The following is a 20154-nucleotide window of genomic DNA, read 5'->3' on the forward strand; positions in this document are numbered from 1 at the left end:
GCCACACCACTGCGCTGTGGGCTTCAAGCTATTTGTGCTTGTATGAGTCTGGACAGACATGGATGTAGACTGCTGACTTGTTGGCGGAGACATACAACTGCAATGCGGTATTTCTAGTTTAAATGTATACTTTATTAGATTTCAGACATGTACTCCTTTTTTACTTTTACTTGAGAAAACAAAGTTGAATCAGTACTTGTACTTTTACCAGAGTGTGTACCAGCGTTTACGTTCCCCCTCTCTGTCTGCGGCAGGCAGGCAGCATATCTGCCTGTGGTGGTTGTGGTTGTGGTTGTCTCTGAGAGGAACATCTTAGGGTCTTTCTTTCAAACGCTGTCACCCAGAGGTTTTCAAAGTGGGAGGCGGGCTCCAAACAGTTTCAGGGGAGGCTCAGTGAATGGAAGTGATAAAATATGACTTATTAAATTCGTTCTAAAAAGGAGATCAAGTGGAATAGCCTAATTGTGTGTGTGATTTGGTTAGAGGGACATCATAGTATACAGTCGTTTTGGGAAATTTTACTGTTTTACTGTAGAGTCAGAAACAAATAAATTGCCTCAGACAGACCTTTTTCTTAATGTAGGTGTAGTCTCAAGTATGTCAAACATCAACCTCAGGCTATAGAGACACTGCAGAGCGCGTCATCATTCAGAAACCACGCCCAAAACAAGGGGAAACGAAAACCATCCCCCAATCCTGGCGTTCTCCTATGTTGCGTGCATGGTCGCATGTTGCACACAAAGATCATATATACGGAAGATGAACGAACACTCCAACTTGACAGCTAGATCCACATTTTTCTTCTCGCCAATTCTCACCGGCTTCCTCGTTTTGCTCGAGAGTACAAAAAAACTTTAATTGGCGATTTTTTACATTTGTTGTCTGCGCAGCCCCACCACACAACAGCTTTTAGCTACGTTTAATTCAAGGAAAATGACGCTGGTGTATGGAAGTGAACGGAGAGCTTTCCCCCGTGATGGGCGTGGCCTATTTCATGCAGTGTCTCTCTCTATCTTGGCTCAAGTGTTGAGTGTGTACGAGATCAAATAACAAGCATGATCCCGTAGGCATCCAGGAATTGAGGAAACTAAACAGGCTTTGGGGAGGGGGGGGGGGGGGGGGCCCACAGTCGAAGAGTTTGAAAACCCCTGCCGGAACCCCCAAATGATGACATCCTGCCCCCCCCCCCCCCCCACACACACACACACACATAAAGCCTCCCTCTCTTCCCGAGCGAGCGAGCGAGCGAGTGGGGGAAAAGCCTGCTCAGCTCAGTGTAGGAAAAAATTCCTCATTGTCCGTCCTCCGTGTCTGCTGCCCCAACCCCCTCCCACCACTCAACCCCCCCCCCCCCCCTCCCACCACTCAACCCCCTCCCACCACTCCTCCTCCTCCTCCCACTCCTCCTCCTCCTGTCGTTCACTCGGCCGTTCCTTCGTTCGCTGTTTTCTCTTTCCACTGACCCCCCCCCCCCCCCACACACTCTCTCACACACACACACACACACACACATGTCTCCATCTGGATGTGGTTAGCTCTTGTGTTGTGCTGTCTCATTTCTCTTTTTTCTCTCCCCTCCATTGCCCTCCCTCTCTCTCTGTCTGCCTAGGTTCTCTCCTCACAGCCCTCTCTCTCTCTCTCTCTCTGTCTGCCTAGGTTCTCTCCTCACAGCCCTCTCTCTCTCTCTCTCTGTCTGCCTAGGTTCTCTCCTCACAGCCCTCTCTCTCTCTCTCTCTGTCTGCCTAGGTTCTCTCCTCACAGCCCTCTCTCTCTCTCTGTCTGCCTAGGTTCTCTCCTCACAGCCCTCTCTCTCTCTCTGTCTGCCTAGGTTCTCTCCTCACAGCCCTCTCTCTCTCTCTCTCTGTCTACATAGATTATCTCCTCACAGCCCTCTCTCTCTCTCTCTCTCTGTCTGCCTAGATTCTCTCCTCACATCCCTCTCTCTCTCTCTCTGTCTGCCTAGATTCTCTCCTCACAGCCCTCTCTCTCTCTCTCTGTCTGCTTAGATTCTCTCCTCACAGCCCTCTCTCTCTCTCTCTCCATGCCTGTCTTTCAGTTGGTTTTGCTGCCTGCTAGCCCATATTAGCATTTTTGATGCGCTGTTTCTCACTGATGTATGCTCTTTCTTCTGCTGCTAACTCTTTCATATGGAATCTTACGGCTACTTCACTCAAAGAACTTACGTTGCCGAGAAAGAACCTAAAGCTAATAGTTTGTTCCATTGCAGCAGCAGAGCTACGCCTCCGCCATTTTGGCCTGAAAGAGACTACTGTCATGATGCGAGTAAATCGTCCCGCCTACAAAGTGCGCTACAAAAGTATCTCTATCAAAATGTTCTTCTCGGTCACGGTGTGTCTCTGTCATGTTCTGTGCTATGGTCCTATTGGCGCAAGGAGGCATTTCCAGTCCAAAATGGCGGCAGAGTTTTGTATCTTGGTTGGCTTCTAGATACTCTATTACTAAGTTTGCTTCACTGTTGATGACCCTAAGGCTGGCCTCTGTCCTGGATTAGCTGCAGAATCTCACATACTGTATAGTGTGTTTGATTGCTAATGGACTGTGCTGTACCAGTCTGTGCTGTACCAGTCTGTGCTGCACCAGTCTGTGCTGCACCAGTCTGTGCTGTACCAGTCTGTGCTGCACCAGTCTGTGCTGTACCAGTCTGTGCTGCACCAGTCTGTGCTGTACCAGTCTGTGCTGTACCAGTCTGTGCTGTACCAGTCTGTGCTGCACCAGTCTGTGCTGCACCAGTCTGTGCTGCACCAGTCTGTGCTGTAGGGTACCAGTCTGTGCTGTAGGGTACCAGTCTGTGCTGTAGGGTACCAGTCTGTGCTGTACCAGTCTATTGCATGGAATGTATTGGTGAGAAAGCTACTGTGCAATATGGGTGTGATTCCTCATGTTCCAGACTGGGCCAACTGTTCTAACACTTAATGAGGAGAACAGCTGTGTGTAACACACACACACACACGCACACGCACACACACACACTTCTTTCTTTCCAGTGGTGAAGCAGCTCGCCTGGAATTTAACCACAATTCACAAAGATTCCCTTTCAAACTGCAGTATGGCATCAATTCCCCATTTACTGCGTCAACGATTCAACAAAGAGTTCCAAAAGATCAGATGAAACGTGCTTTTTAGCCGACCCTCTGTTTTCCTGTCACCTCGATAGAAAAGAACAAAGAAGAACGTACGGCGCACGTGCACGTGCACGCGGCGCATGTGCTAATACTGATGACTGCACACAGCGCATGCGCCACATGGCAAACGAGGAAGTCACTTTGGTTATACTCCTGTTAGTTGGGTTAGTCTTTGTTTAGGTCTTGGTGTGTGGATTTAAAATAAAAATTAGGGGTCGACCCGACCTCCCACTATCCAATCAGAGAAATGTTTACATTTTCTTGGAAACGGAAGGTCAGATCACGATGCCTGTAAAGGACTATAATATGTACGCCACCTCTGAGTCTCTACAGTTGTTACGGTTGCGGAGATACGTCTGCCCTGCATGCAGGACTACAGGAGAGAGATAGAGGACAGCGGGGGGTTGGGAGTTCCAAGGCAGAGATGCAGACAGACAGGCAGAGCTGCAGACAGACAGGCAGGCAGAGACAGGCAGAGCTGCAGATAGACAGGCAGGCAGAGACAGGCAGAGCTGCAGATAGACAGGCAGGCAGAGATGCAGACAGACAGGTAGGCAGAGCTGAAGACAGACAGGCAGGCAGGCAGAGACAGACAGGCAGAGATGCAGACAGACAGGCAGGCAGAGACAGGCAGAGATGCAGACAGACAGACAGGCAGGCAGAGACAGACAGAGATACAGACAGGCAGGCAGAGATGCAGACAGACAGGCAGGCAGAGACAGGCAGAGATGCAGACAGACAGGCAGAGATGCAGACAGGCAGGCAGGCAGAGACAGACAGACAGAGACATGCAGAGATGCAGACAGACAGGCAGAGATGCAGACAGGCAGGCAGGCAGAGACAGACAGACAGAGACATGCAGAGATGCAGACAGGCAGGCAGAGACAGACAGACAGACATGCAGACAGACAGACAGGCAGGCAGAGACAGACAGGCAGGCAGAGACAGACAGGCAGAGATGCAGACAGACAGACAGGCAGGCAGAGACAGACAGGCAGAGCTGCAGACAGACAGGCAGGCAGAGACATGCAGAGATGCAGACAGACAGGCAGGCAGAGATGCAGACAGACAGACAGACAGACAGACAGGCAGAGAGCCTAATGGGACGAGATAAAATGGAGATAGACAGGAAAAGACATTCAAGTAAATGGAATTATTGAGAACATACTGTATTCCAAATGGATTACAGAGAGAGGACAGAGAGGTAGAGGGGGGGAGAGAGAGATGGGGGAGAGAGGGAGGGGTGGAGAGAGAGATGGGGGAGAGAGAGATGGGGGAGAGAGGGAGGGGGGGAGAGAGACAGAGATAGAGAAAGGTTGAATGGCAGAGAGACACAGATTGAGTTGGAAGGGAAGGCGAGAGGTGTGATGATATACATGTACAGTGCCAAAGTCACACCCGTTCAGCAGCATACCCACCAAGGGATTTCATTCCACATGCATTTTTCCATAGACATTTAGTAAAAAAGCTGATGGAAATAGTTGTACTTGGTCAAACCAAGTGATACAGCTATATTTAGAATCAGGAGAGACCATAAAGACCATAAAGACCAAAAAATAAATAAAAAATAAATACAATGGAAAAAGAGATGAATCAATAAATTCAACGTTTTTAGTTTTGGTCAAAGTGAAATGTTCTATGGCCTCTCCTGATTCTAAATATAGCTGAATCGCTTGGTTTGCCCAAGTATTTTACAAAATGTTTATGGAAAAATAAATGGCGGATGAAATCCTAACGCAGGAGAGGGTGTGACTTTGGCACTCCATAATGGAGCCACTGCCACTCCCTAAACCCCGCCCGATGATGTCATTTATAAGGGAGCTCCCAGCACGACTTTGTCAGACCAGACTGTCTGTGTGTGTGTGTGTGCGTGTGCGTGCACGATGCTGTTAGACCGGACAGCCACAATTAAGTGGATGAACAGAGCACTTGGCCCTTCGCCAAGATATCGATTTAGAAATTAGCCTTAGTGTGTGTGTGTGTGTGTGCCTGCATGCGGGTGGGTGTGTGAGAGGCTGAAGGACAGAGGGAGATAGAGGAGTCCAATTCTGTGCGAGCTGACGTTATGCAGGAGTGTGTGTGTGTGTGCATGCGTGCGTGTGTGTGTGAGCTGATGTTAAGTAGGAGTGATGATACTCACTGCAGTACCCGCCCCACCCTGGTACAGTCACCCACCCACCCTATAGTGCCGTCTCTCCTCTCCACGCAGCTCTTAGCCCCGCCCACTCCCACGCAGCTCTTAGCCCCGCCCACTCCTACCCAGCTCCTCTGCCTTGCCTACTCCCACCTGCTCTTAGGCCAGCTCTTAGCCCTGCCTGCTTTAGCCTACGGCTAGTCTGAGTCAACAGAAGTAGGCTGCGGGTATAAGCTCTGTCATTGGTGCCGACCATTTCAGTCGGAAATTCCCCGCCCCTTCCCTTTCTGCTATCTGTGTGTTTTCAAAGTCCACGTCGCTACGTGAGACAACAACAACCTCTAAGCTAGCATCTTAACGTTACAAGCTGGAAAAAAGTTTGACATACGTGTTTTACTGTTTCATATGTCGTTTTCCACTGCAGGGATTTAGACATTTTGGTTCCTGCAACTGGAATTATTATTTTTTTAACTGTGAAATAATCTCTAATCAACAGGGCTCAACACTGGTATAATATGACTGAAATCTTTTGGTAATAAGTTATATTACTGAGTTAGTGCTAAAAGTAATACATTACGTGTAATATGTTACTTTTGTAATGAGTTACCCCCAACACTGATGAGCACACTAACATCGAGTCATTGGACTTTGGAGAAAAATGAGAGGGAGATGTCAACCAAGGCAATAGTCAATTGATTTCATACTTGGTAGAGATCAGAGCAATTTAGAGAGAGAGGGTGGCATCAGCGGAGGACCACAACGTGTGACTCATTAGCCAATGAACAGCCAGGAAGGGGTCTCGCACTACTTTTGAATGCTAAAATAAAGCTGATAATGTACAATTTGATTAAAAAAAAAAAAAAACTTTCAAAGTACAACACAAACTGTCCATTTTGCTGCAACTCGACAGTGCTGTTTAATCCAGGACCTTACTTCCTGGAACTCTTTGAGAGTAAAAAACTGGTCCATTGGAGTGAATGGAGATGTCGCGACTCTTCTATATACACGGCTCTGGTAGAGCTTATTCATACCACTGAGCAGGGCTCCTTCTTTCTTGATGTTCTGCTGCACCTTTTCCTTCCAGTTGTAGCAAATGGAGGCTTGTTTAGTTCCATGTGCTTAGAATGTTGCACAAGATGCCCGTCCGTATCTGTTGAGTCCTTGACCCCAATGTGCAATTAAATGCATTTTTCCAAGACCTGTTTACCTTTTCAATGAAGAATGATGTGCTGAATGAAGGGGGAGGTGCCTTGTATCATCCTGTGAACACATTGGAACATGACTCACACTTCAGCCCCATTGCCATATAAACAACGTTGTGCCCCCTGCTGTATATCAGGGGTCATTGCATGCAGTCACATGTTGAAATGAGGTGCGTGCAGCAGAATACTTGCAGGTTTAGTTCCCTTTTAGAGGCTTTCATTAAAGCCAATGTGTTCTGATGACGGTTCACACGAACCTTTCTGTCTTTCATTAAAGCCAATGTGTTCTGATGACGGTTCACACAAACCTTTCCGTCTCACAAGGAGAATCAGAATGTTATTAAGAATAAAGATGTCAATATTCATTTTAATAGCCATAGTGAGTAATCAGATTACAAACGAGGAATTTGTGCAGCGCAGCGATCACATCAACAGCAGAAGGTGGAGCAAAACAGAAACAATCTCAAATGATAAATAAATTGTATTTATAATTTGTGTATCTAAATTGTATCGCAACCACATATGTAGCATAATATGATTGTTGAAACGATTGGCTAAATTGTCTAAAGGTGTGGGTCTGTCTTTCTCTCTCCAGGTGTCCACATCCTGATTGCTGTCGGTGCAGTGATGATGGTTGTCGGGTTCCTCGGCTGCTATGGTGCCATCCAGGAGTCCCAGTGTCTGCTGGGAACAGTGAGTCACACCAATCCAATTCAACTAGGGCCAACTAGGCTCTTTTTTCTTTTGCAAATGGTTTCTTCTTCTTTCATTTTCATTTTCATTTAGGGGTTAGGATCAATATTGTTTTAGATTTGGGATGACTTGGCTCTCTCAGACAGCCTAGCCCCTTCCACATGTTTCTCAAAGTGAAACCCAAGTTGTGAGGTGACGTAAAACCAACCACCCCCTCACAACACCCCAAATCGAAAATGTAATTATTTCTCTAGGCCTATTTTACAGTTACTAGGTTACTAGCAACCTACAGTTACTAGCTACAGTTACTAGGAATCGAGGGTGGAGACTATGGACTGACTGACAGACAGCCCGCTCACCCACCTAGGCGCCATCGGCTCATACCAGGAAGGATTTATTACACCGACCATGATCATATTTTATTGATAGCTGATCTGGCTGTACTGACATACAGTATGACATCATCTCTGGCTGTATGACATCATAGAAAAGCTGTTGATTGTGTGTGTTCTCTCTGCAGTTCTTTGCCTGCCTGGTCATCCTGTTCGCCTGTGAGGTTGCAGCTGGCATCTGGGGCTTCATGAACAGAGATAAGGTAGAACACACACACATACACACACGCGCACACAGACAGACAGACAGACAGACACACACACACACCTGTAAAAACTTTTGGCTCTAATGTCAACCAAATGAAACAAGAATTTTTAACCTCGTTTTATCTCTAGAAAAGTATGCAAATTAGTACATATTTAAGTAGATTATGCCTCATTTGCATATTTAAACATAACATTCCAGAAAACCTGTAATAAATGTTTTTTGTCTTAATGTTAGTAATCAACTGGGGAAGTTTCATGGTGTTATTAGTTTTTTTTTTACCCTATTCACCTGTAGTGTCTCAAGTAGGGATGTCCCGATCACATTTTTTTTGCTCCCGATCCGATCCCGATCATGTGATTTTGAGTATCTGCCGATACCGATTTTTCCCGATCCGATCTTTCGGCAATGCATTAAGAAAAAAGAAAAGAAAAAACTGCAATCAAGTTGACCCTTAAGATTGTTTTTTTATTTAACAGTATCCAACTAACTATCCATTATATCCAACATGGATATGGCTTTTTTATTTAACAGTATTCATTATATCCAACATGGATTCAAAATTTAAAACAAAATAAAATAAAGCTTATCAGTGGTGCACCACAAAATAACCATGTAAACTAAAACAAATGATGTGCAGAATAGTGCAATAACAATGTAAATCAGGAAATGCGTTTGTTTTGGTAAATTCTTCTGCTCTGTGCGACACTAAATAAATTAATGATGATATGTAATTTAAAACCAAAACTAAGGCCTCAGGATGAGTTTAAGACGTGAACATGGTCATGTTTGTTGAATTAAAAAAAAAAAATTTTTTTACTCCCGATCTTTTCCCCCCGATTCCGATCTTCTAAAAATCACGTGATCGGCCCCGATCTCCGATCACGTGATCGGATCGGGACATCCCTAGTCTCAAGTATGGCCTGAACTAATGTGACTGAGTTGAGTTGAGGGTAATGCCATAGACTCTCTGTTCCTGTGCCAGGTCTCCAAGGAGATGATCAACTTCTATGACTCTCTGTATGACAAAGCCATCACAGATGCCCTCACCGCCGACCAGGACAAGGTGCAGGCGGCCGCCTCTGCGCTCAAGGTCTTCCACGAGACGGTAGGAACCAAAACCTCTGAGAACCCTAACACCTAAGCCCTAACCCTCCACGCTCAGGGTCTTCCACGAGACGGTCGGAACCAAAACCTCTGAGAAGATCTTCTAATGTTCTGTGTTCTTCGGCTGGTCCCTGTGGAGCCAACTAGTCAACTACACCTGTTTGAATCCAGAACAGCTCACCTATGTGATTCACGTAGATTCCAGAGATGGGATTTTGGATTTACGACTTGGACTTACAGTCCCTGGAAAGTTTGGAAACCAAACATAAATATATGTTTTTGAGTTTGTCACACTACAGAAAAATGTGTCAAATTTTAACTGAATTGAATGTCGCAAAAGTATATAAAATGAGGAGCAGCAATTATCTATGCTCTCAATGCTATTCTCTGCTGTGGTCTTCAACCTTTTTCAGCCCAAGGACCCCTTGGTTGATAGAGAAACAGAGCAGGGACCCCCTCAGATTAAAAATAAAATAAACTTGTTGTATTTTAAGCCTGGCCTATAATAACATTTATGATCCAGCGCACACCAGGATATCAGGATTGTGGATTGATTCTTGTTTTTGCATGTTAAGACCCCCTCGAAAATGAGACGATGAATCTCAAGAGGGTTTTTCCTAAATGAATAAACTTGTATCAGGATTGGCACTTCTTTTTATTAATAGATAGGAAAGCACAAAAAATGTGGACCAAAGCAGCTCAGCAGGCAAAATAGAATACAAGGCAAAAAAAATGAGCTATTTGGAGTTTGAAAAGAATATATTATTTAATGAGAAGTAATTGTATCTGCGTACTGCAAAGAGTTACAAACCAGAATACATCTTCAATTTGATACGGGCAAACACAAAAACGCAACGCGTTTCAACCGTTGGTCTTCGTCAGGCTGTATGAAGACCAACGGTTGAAACGCGTTGCGTTTTTGTGTTTGCCCGTATCAAATTGAAGATGTATTCTGGTTTGTAACTCTTTGCAGTACGCAGATTACTTCTCATTAAATAATATATTCTTTTCAAACTCCAAGTAGCTCCTTTTTTTGCCTTTTATTAATAGATTACATTAAAAAAAGCAAGAAGGAGCGAACAATGTGTTTCATCAGATTCACTTTGTAAATCATTTTTGTCAAGTAGCTTATTATTGACTATTAATGCTAGGAGTTTACTCTTTTCTGTCTAGAATAAATTTTAAAAAATGTCACAAACTACAAAAATATATATATATAAATGTTCTGTGTGTGTGTGTGTGTTTGTGTTTCAGCTGGACTGTTGTGGTAAAGGTGGCATCACCTCGATCCTAACTTCTCTCTCAGACAAAATTGGCGCGACGAACCTCTGCTCTAAATCTGGTTCTCTGACAGTAAGTGGCCTCATCTCAAACCTCAAACCAGAGTGATGCTCTGTTGTTTAAATGCCTGAATGAAGATCTGTGCTTAACAAAACTTTATGAAATGGTGACACTTTCTGAGTGATAGATGTTTCAGACAGCCTAAAACTTAAAAAAATTACAACTTCCTACCTAGAAATGCTACCTATATAGGTTGATTCCTTGCGTTTCATACACAGCCATTGTGTCTTTTTGTTAATTTTCCACATTTCATGTCAAAACGGAATGTTTTACTGAAAGGATTCAGTGTAGGGCAGGGATACTCAACTTGCTTTGCCCGGGGGCCACTTTCGTGAAATGATAGAAGCCCAGGGGCCAGTTAATAAACAAACAATATACATTTTTCTGTAGCGGATTGTAGGTTTTTGGGGTGTCAGCCGGAGTTTAGTCTGACAATGTTGTGCAGTTAGTTAGGTTAAGTTAGTTAGGTTAAGTACATACATAAGTGCATGGGTAGCGAGCAGACGGCGGTATTTGACAATTTAGCAGCTAAATCATAGATTATTGAAAGATATTCCATATTCCAGACTGAAATGCTATAACAGAAGTGGAGTATTGGCCAGAATGACATGAACATTTGGACACTTATTCAGCGAGTATCTTGCATGTTGCGTTCAGGTGCACTGTAAAAAAAGAAGTTGAGTATCACTGGTGTAGGGGATGTAATATCGGTGTATGTACAGTGTATGACTGTAGGCACTAGTAGACTCATTACAGTTTATGACTGTGTAGACACTAGTAGACTTGGTCATCACAGTGTAAAATGTGTCTTTGGTTGTTTCTGTGCAGCATTGCCACACAAGGATCGGGGAGCTGTTCTCAGATAAGATTTACATCATCGGCATCGCCGCCCTGGTGGTCGCCGTCATCATGGTGAGTATATGGAGCTGGTTAGTCATACAGTACAGTACACACATTATACAGCAAGGTGTCGATGCAGGGCAGGGGGCATCTGGGTAGTGTAGAGGTAAAACCACTCTCCTACCACCGCGGAGACCCGCGTTCAAACCTATAGATGTTAGCTCCTACCCCAAAGTCAGTGTTTCCCCTAGGTTTATTTAGCAGTGGTGACCACTGATGGAGAAATTGTGTGTGTGGAGGGGGGTGAGTCCATGACATGTTCGCCTAATTACTCTAAAAGTCAACATGATATTCCAATGTTTATTCCTCTGTGTTCCTCCTCCCAGATCTTTGAGATGATCTTCAGCATGGTGTTGTGCTGTGGGATCCGCAACAGCCCAGTCTACTAAAGCTATGGGTGACCAACACTCACCATTGGTGGAAGGACAACTTCTCTCTCTCTCTCTCTTTGTATCTCTGTCTCTCTCTTTCTCTCTCTCTCTCTCACACACACACACACGCACACACACACACAATCTCCTGTTTTATAACCAGTCATTTCTCACATACCTGCTTGCTGGATTTTATCCATTCTTTGAGAAGACCAGGTACCTCCTCCTCCTCCGTGGAGCTGAAGACCAGACCAGACCTTCTCGGTTCTCTGGATGTTTTTTCACTGTTTGCTGTATAAACTGTATATAAATATATTATGAGCAGTGCTGCCTGACTGCCTGAGCATGGACCTTATATTAGACCCTTCCTATACGTCTCCTGCACTCTGCTCATTTTGCCTTGCTCTAGACCAGTGGTTCCCAAAGTGGGGTACTGTACGCATACCCCCTAGGTGTACACGGTGGTACTACAGGGGGTACTTGAGAGAACGGGTGAGATTGAAAAATGTCAGTATAGATCGTGAACATGAATGAAACTTTAAAATAAATCTGCTCAGGAGCCACTAATTGCAACTTTTTCATCCCATGTCTTATTTTGTAACGTTATTACTCTTCAAAAGGTGCGTTAACATTCATTCATTGCATCATATGCATTAGTTTTCTCTTGCAGTTCTCTCAGCAAAATGTCGTCGGGTAAAGGGTGTACTTGGATTCAACAGTTTGAGAACCACTGGTCTAGACTGAACTAGATGCTGCTTTATATGTCCAGCGCCACACTACTCTAGCTAGTATCACTAATACTATATTAGCCTTAGCCATGCCATAGAGAGGTGGACACACACACGCACGCACACACACACACTTTCCTGCCCTACACACCGTGCCATAGGTCCAAATCCACATCCTTGAGTAATCTCTGCAGGAATGGAATCGTAAGGGAATGTGGCTCCATGATAAGGCTGGGCGATATGGTTGAAATCAATATCACAATAATCACACACAAAATTCCAATATCGATATATATCAATATAGCTCACATATCGTCGCTGTCAGGCATAAACGTATCTCCAAATTCAGCCTTTGTTTTCATAAATGCATTTAGAGCCAAAATGAATCTGTGAAAGTTTCAGGTACTTTCGGCCAGCGAAACAGCAATAATGTTATATTACTGGTTGTTAATGTTATTACTATTACACTATGTTCAAATGGTCATGTTTATTCTTCCTTGTGAAAAATAGCTTTTTTGGAGACACAAGGTTTCCCCTCGACAGCGACGGACGATAGGCAAAATCTCATTAAATCCAGTTGACTGGTAATGTCAGGTGTGATGTCAAACAAAATCGAAATATTCAAATGGTGTAAAACTTGCTTGTTATCAATGTAGACAGCAGAATTGTGTGTCACGATATCCCAAAATCACCATATCATCACGATATGATTCCACTGAAAGACGATAAACGATCATCTTGAAGTATCGCCCAGCCTTACTTGTCAAAATCTCTTTGGCTGTTCTTTCTTTCGATTGCTTGTCCCGTTGAGTAATTGTCAAGTACTGCCTGTGTGCCATCAGAGGGCAGTGGAGCCACACTCAGCAGCTGGTGTGTTGCCTGGGCAACCCTCCACGCTGGTTTCCTTGGATTCCTTCAGATATGTTTGAGAGGAGTTTTTGTCTGAGCTCTGTTGCTAATGCAGCTTGACTGACCACCGAGCAACTAAGTCTGTCTATTACACACACACACACACACACGTCATATCATCTTGTGTACTAACCCTACATATTATTATGGCTTTAGTCTTGTTAATGTGTTATAGATATAGTGAGCAACAGAAAAGTAGTCTCTCGAGCCAGTCTATCTCGTCCACAATCTTCCAATGCCCCAGAGACAGTCTGTACTTCCATCCAACCATGTATCCGGGATCGGGTTGCGGAGAGAGCAGTTCTAGCAGGGAACCCCAAACTTCCCTGCTGGAATCCCCCCCCCCCCGCGGTCTCCTCCCAGCTGGACGTGCCTGGGAACACCTCCTTAGGGAGGCCACCAGGTGGCATCGTTACCAGATGCCCGAACCACCTCAATTGGCTTCTTTCTATCTAAGGAGCAACGGCTCCACTCCGAGTCCCTCACGCATGACTGAGCTTCATGCCTTATCCCTAAGGGAGATGCCAGCCACCCTCCTGAGAAAATCAATTCCGGGCGCTTGTATCCACGATCTTGTTCTTTCAGTCATGACCCATCCTTCATGACCATAGATGAGGGTAGGAATGAAGATGGAGAGCTTTGCCTTCTGGCTCAGCTCTCTTTTCCTCACAACGGTGCTCCGATTCTCCGGGTTTGATAATATCAACCATGACACCTGTAAACAAGGCAATTGATTGGAGAAATTAACGGATGTGTCCGCCTTCGGCGGGTCTACCCGCCTCATATCCGTTGGGAACTATCGGACCCTGATTGGACTAAAGAGCAGATGTCCCGCCCAGAGGCTCATTAGTCCAATCAGAGCAAATTATTTTCGCCGGAGTTTCCCTTTCCGTTTTGACCAAGTTTCCCCGGCAGGAAGTACAGACGGGTGGGAGCGATTGCAAATTGCGGGAGCCAACGCGTCTGTATTAAGAGACTACAGACAAAGTGTCTTGTAATCTGTACAGCTCTGTAGTATTCTACTAATGAAAAGCATGAAGGCTGTGGAAAGACAATGTACTGTATGACTTTTACCTTTGGATTGTCATATCTCTGTCAGTCTTTACCTTTGTATTGTCATTATCTCTGTCGGTCTTTACCTTTGTATTGTCATATCTCAGTCTGGTACGTTGTCTGGACAGAAAGGGTGGCTGATTTTGTGGCAGGACCACCTGAGAGAAGGTCACATGTGATTACATGCCCAATTCCAGCCCCGTTTTAGCACCGCTATGGGAAAAATATGAAACGATACCCATCCCCAAGAGACATGTTTCTCTGTTCCAACATGAACAATACCTATCCCTGAGACACGATACCCATCCCTGAGACATGATAGCCATCCCTGAGAAACATGTTTCTCTGTTTCAACATGGCCACTGACGCTCGGGAGTCCACTGCCACAATATCAACCCTTTCGACTCTCTAGACTTTGGTTTGCCCAAATATTAAAGGGATTAAATGTATTTTACAAATAATGAATCAAGTGTTCTTGTCTTTTTCTCTGTGAAGCTGAAAAAAAGAATCTTAATAGTATATTTCTGGACAGGAAATGTGCAAAGTTTCTTAGGTATACCATGGGTATGATAGTGATGACAGCTCAAATGGATTGTGTGGATGCTGGCAATGGATGCCGACATGGTAATAGCTCTTTTCGAATGCAATGCAAATCTTTCAATGAACCAGACTGAGGACAAGTCTGGGGCTTTTGGGGGGGGGGGGGGCACACATGCCCTCCAAGCTCGAATGGGCATGATGACGCCACCGGATGTCCACTGAAATGCTTCTCTATGCCGACAGTATCTCCCCATCTCCAGCCTGGTTTCCTACTTCCTGTTTCAGGCAGATATTGTTACTGGTGGGAAATCTCCACAGGAAACGATGACTCCGTCAAATGCACAGCAGTGAGTGAGCATTCTATAGATGGTTTTAACTTGACAACAAAAACATTCTAAATTGAACCCTAGCTCACTTCCTGTTGCAGTGTTTGCTATGGACAGAAAAGGGGGGGGGGGACTGACCATTCCATGAAAACCATAATGGCATGGGACCTACATAAGGGATTTCATTGTACTTGGTCAAACCAAGCAATTCAGCTGTATTCAGAATCACAAGAGACCATAGAACATTTCACTCGGACCCCGACAAAAACGGGGGAAATGAAATGAAATTGGTCTGAGATGAGAAATCGATGCTTGGTGGGAATGAGAAGCTGCAGTCTTCTTGGACCTCCTCCACACGGTTGACCATCCCTGATCTTCAAACACCATCGGCCTGCCTTCTGTCTCTGTCTCTCTGACCTCGCTCCTCTGTTTTATAACCATGGACAACAGGATCCAGATGAGGCTTTAAAGTGCCTCTGGGTGTAGGAATGCCTTTGAAGCTGCACACCCTGTTCCTCTGGTGGTGAATACACTGACAATGCAAAACGCATATCAGCTGACGTGATCACTGAGGATCCAACGAGAAAATATGCACGCGTAAACACCAACACTCGTGCCGTCTTACTTTGTTGTGAGTGTTTTGGCCGGTAGATTTGTGCGTGCCTCAACACCCCTCTCCAACCTTGTGAGGCCGCTGGATTCACGCGAGATCATCAGATCACGATCACACAACAACTCCCATCTGACCACGCTGCAATCTAATTGGTTGGAATGTGAACCACCAGTGGTTCGCACCAATCAGTGACCTACGAGGCAGCTGCGGGCGGGCCTTTGGTGTGACGCCAGCGAGAGCGAGCCCGTGATAGACATGATCCGACAGATGGTTCGTCCAATCACCCGTCAGGTTTTTCTTTAAGTACCTGCCCTTTGAAACGGTTTTCTGAGCGACTCGTTCCCAGATGGTTATGTGAAAACAAACCATCTGGCAGCGTCAGGTTACCCCCTTTCCCCCTCCGTATGCATTGATGCATGCTCGTTGTCTGATTTATATGGGGTGAGCTTCTGCTAGGTCCTCCTCTGAAAACCAACACCGCCTCTCTCCAAAATGAAAACCTGCAGTGCTCCATCAGCAGCAAGCAAAGTAAAGTGGAACGTCACTTCCTGCTTCAGCACTGTACCAGAGATTTGCATCCGCCATTTATTTTCCCATAGACATTTCGTAAAATGCTTATAAAAATAGTTTTACTGGGTTCAAACCAAACGGTTAAGCCAACGCTATAATCGGGAGAGACCATAGAACATTTCACTCAGACCAAAACTTAAAAAAACCATCGAAAAAATATTTTCTCCAAACCCGCATTTTTTTTAACGTTTTGGTCTGAGTGAAATGTTATGCGATCTCTCTTCTAAATATATCTGTACCGTTTGGTTTGAACAAGTAAAACTCTTTTTAGAAGCATTTTACAAAAGGTCTTATGGGAAAATAAATGGCGGATGAAAATCTTTGGTGCAGTGCTGAAGCAGGAAGTGACGTTCCACTTTGGCTCTCTATAACATTAGAAATATCATTCACAGAAAGGACTACATTGAAAAACCATGGGAGCTGAGCTGAATGCTATCCACTCTATAGGACTTCATTTCTATATGCGACCAGAACCCAGATCCGTTAGCATGATCGAAAACTCATCATAAGTCATGACCTTTGTGTGTTTGTGAGGGTGTATAAACTCACTGCTCCACCTCCTACTAACAGACACAGTCATTGTTCCAGTCTGTGATGTTGTGTTCTTCTAGCCTCCCCCCTCAAGTTCTACAGGCGTGTTATTGAGGAGGGATGAAGACAAACCCTTCCTGAGCCTCTCTGTTCCTGAGATATTACTGACCCCCGGTCCTCTCCCAAGGACTGCTCATGTTCGCTTTAAGTGATGAGCTTATTTCCTCATTCCAGGCCCCTTAAACAACCACCACATGAACTGGAAAACCTAAACCAATTGCTTGGAGCCAGAAGAGTTTAAGGTTAGGGGTTAGAAGAATACTTATACAATTTATTTTTTATTTCAGTGTGTTCAGTAACGCAGTGTGCAACTGTTCAAATTTGCAAATACCGTTGTAATAAATTGAAATGAACATTTGTAATGAAATAGTTTTGACTCAATTTGTGCAATATAATGTGATGTACATATTATTACACTACCTGGGTGGTAGACAGCAAGGTGTATTTTCAGCTCTAGTTTAAAATAGAGTATTGTATATCGCAATATGTTTCATATTGCAATGTATCGTGATACGTATCGTATCGTGAGGTCCTTGCCAATACCCAGCCCTAGTGCCGATGGGATCTTGAATGACCACAGAGTCAGGACCTCGGTTTAACGTCTCATCTGTAGGACGGTGCTCACTCACAGGACAGAGTCCCTGTCTCTGCCCCGGGGGATTGGAGAGATTATTCATGAGACCAGAGGGGAAGCGCACCTCCTACTGGTCCTCCAACACCACTTCCAGCACCAGGTGGTCTCCCATCCAAGGAGTATCCACAGCCAGACCTGCTTATAGCTTCCCCAGCAAGCCAGTGTTGTGACAGAGAAAAGTATTTGAATAGGCACAGAGGCTAGGCTAGGTAGTAGGGCTGTGAATCTTCACTGGCCTCACGATTCGATTACGATTCAGAGGGTTACGATTTTATTCGATTACGATTATCGATGCATCTCGATGCATCTTAAATCGATGCATCACTTTTTTTCCCCAATAGCCTACATGATTTATTTTTTCTCACTTTCTTTTTTCTCACTGTGGCTACTTTTAAAATAAAAGTGCATTTGGAATTGCATCGTATTATGATCCAAATAAACAAGTGCATGTACTTCCATTATATGTTATTTGATCATTACAAAAAAATAATAATAATAATAATAATCGATTTTTGACATTTGTGAATCGATGCAGAATCGTGCACGTCCGCATCGCGATGCATCTTATAATCGATTATTTTTGACACCCCTACTAGGTAGATTATTATTATTAGGTTTTTCTAATTAGGGTGACTAAGAAGCCATTTTACATACCGTAATTAAACATCAAATTATGTACATACTATTAGAAATTGTATTTTTTTCCCATCTATGCATCCCAGCATGGGTGAGAGAGCGGCTGTTTTACCTGGTGTGGGGTGCATAATAAAATCAGAGCATGGTATAACTGATGCAATGTTAAAATACTTTAAGGGGCAACTGTATAATTAATGACAGAAACAGTTCAATAGCCTGCAAAGACATTTAATTTAATTTGTGTAATTTAATTTGTTTGCCTGCCAGTGATTTTCGTGTGCTCCAGGGCCTGGAGCACACGAAATATACTGGAAACAGTTCAATAGCCTGGAGTCCAGGCTGCTGAACTGTTTCCAGTATTTTGTCCTATTGTGAGAGCAGCGACCTCCCTCTGTGGAGGGGCTGAAGGCAGCGCAAGAGATTCCTTCTACATTGCATAATTAACGACATCATAATGAACTGAATGTAGGTTACTGATGATCATATGTTTATCTCCGTCTCTAATGTGTTTCTAATCAGCTTGGAATGCGTCACAATGCACTTGTAGTAAAGTCAGATCATGTTTCAGGCTGTACAATGTCTTACTCTGAGCCCTGACTCCACCACCCAACCTCCTGTCTCCTGTTTCCTGTGTCTCATGTACACCTAAGTGAAACAAAGTTCATGAACTTATGTTAAAGTGTTGCTGTCATTCTTCCATCACTCCTTGCTCTTCCAACACGTAGCTTTTAGCCTTTATTACAAACTGTGTTTTGATGTGTCGCTGGAGAGCTCAGTCGGTTTGCATAGCTTTGATTGTTGGCTAAAGCACTTTGTAAACTGTGGATTCAAACCGTTAGCTCCGCTTTGGCCTACACCGCCCGTGCTAATGCTATTATCAGTGGGGGAATTATCACACAAAAAGTGGTTTATCTTGAGAATGTTTATCTGATCAACTTCAAACTTGGGGAGTGTGGAAGGATTTGAACCTGCGACTTGGGTTTCTGGTCAGAGGTCTGAGGATTCTGGGAAGAAACTTGTGTCATGCCAAAATGTCAAAAATAAGTTTGTCCCCAAAATGATGGGAATCATGTTGTTTTAATATTGTTGATGGGAAATCATGTCGTCTTGATATTGTTGGGATGAATGTTTGTACAATGATTTCACAACTGACCAATTATGAAAAGCCAGAAGCTTTAATGCTGTCAGAAGTGGCGACAGAATGAAGATGACCTTGACTGAAATATGCAGGAACTATGTGAAATGGTATAATGAGGGCCAAAACACAGGCCTGGGTGCATTAACCTCATGAGAGGATATTGTTGTAGATATTGAAGTATGATTTTTGATATTGGCTAGTTAGGGGCGAGAGTGAGACAGGCGATGTTCTCAAACTGGTCGTAGGGTTAAGGTGACCTTGGAGGAAGAGGTTGGGAAACAGGATGATGGGGCTGGTTGTTTTGGCTCTGACAAAGCTATATAACCAACATCACTGAATGGAGAGGTGGCCACTTTTTCTCTATCCTCCATGCACTCCACTACCTCACAGCTCTCATATACTCTCACCACTGTTCTTCACCTGTCTATTCTATCGCTGTAACTTCATGCAACTTAGAAATAAACCACAGCTAAGAAACTTTATCCAAGCTTGATCTCATCATTTCATTTGCCTTTTTATCTTACATTTCCTGTTAGTTATTTTATCACAAGAAACTGACCATCGAATTATATTCAGAAAGAGCCATTGCAGGAAGGCACGAGCTGCGGCCTTGCCTGTCTTCAGACCAACTTTCAAAGCTGAACAGACAATTTCCTTCTACAGGAGTGCACTGCCGGGAACCCGACGGAGTGTGGTGCCCAATTCTGGACACGCGCATACTAGTCATAGCACCACCCACTGGCAACACAAACAATGGTTTATCTCCAGAACAGTCCGATGGACTTCAAACTTGGGGAGTGCGCTGCCGGGAACCCGACCCCGAGTGTGGTGCCCAATTCTGGACACGTGCATACTAGTCATAGCACCACCCACTGGCAACACAAACAATGGTTTATCTCCAGAACAGTCTGATGGACTTCAAACTTGG

At 44.4% G+C, this 20154-nt stretch overlaps 1 protein-coding gene across 1 annotated transcript in view; it reads left to right on the forward strand.

Moving 5' to 3' along the window:
* Positions 1-14637, forward strand: part of cd81a (CD81 molecule a) — a 29836-nt gene extending 15199 nt beyond the window's left edge. Inside the window, exons 3-8 of the mRNA XM_083662228.1 lie at positions 7075-7172; positions 7693-7767; positions 8755-8877; positions 10131-10229; positions 11046-11129; positions 11444-14637. Of these exons, the coding sequence (XP_083518354.1) occupies positions 7075-7172; positions 7693-7767; positions 8755-8877; positions 10131-10229; positions 11046-11129; positions 11444-11506 (542 nt within the window). The 3' untranslated portion in view covers positions 11507-14637. The remainder of the gene's footprint in view (positions 1-7074; positions 7173-7692; positions 7768-8754; positions 8878-10130; positions 10230-11045; positions 11130-11443) is intronic.
* The last annotated feature ends 5517 nt before the right edge of the window (positions 14638-20154 follow it).

Source organism: Poromitra crassiceps (genome assembly GCF_964638095.1).
Source record: "Poromitra crassiceps genome assembly, chromosome: 28".
Lineage (NCBI taxonomy): Eukaryota > Metazoa > Chordata > Actinopteri > Beryciformes > Melamphaidae > Poromitra > Poromitra crassiceps.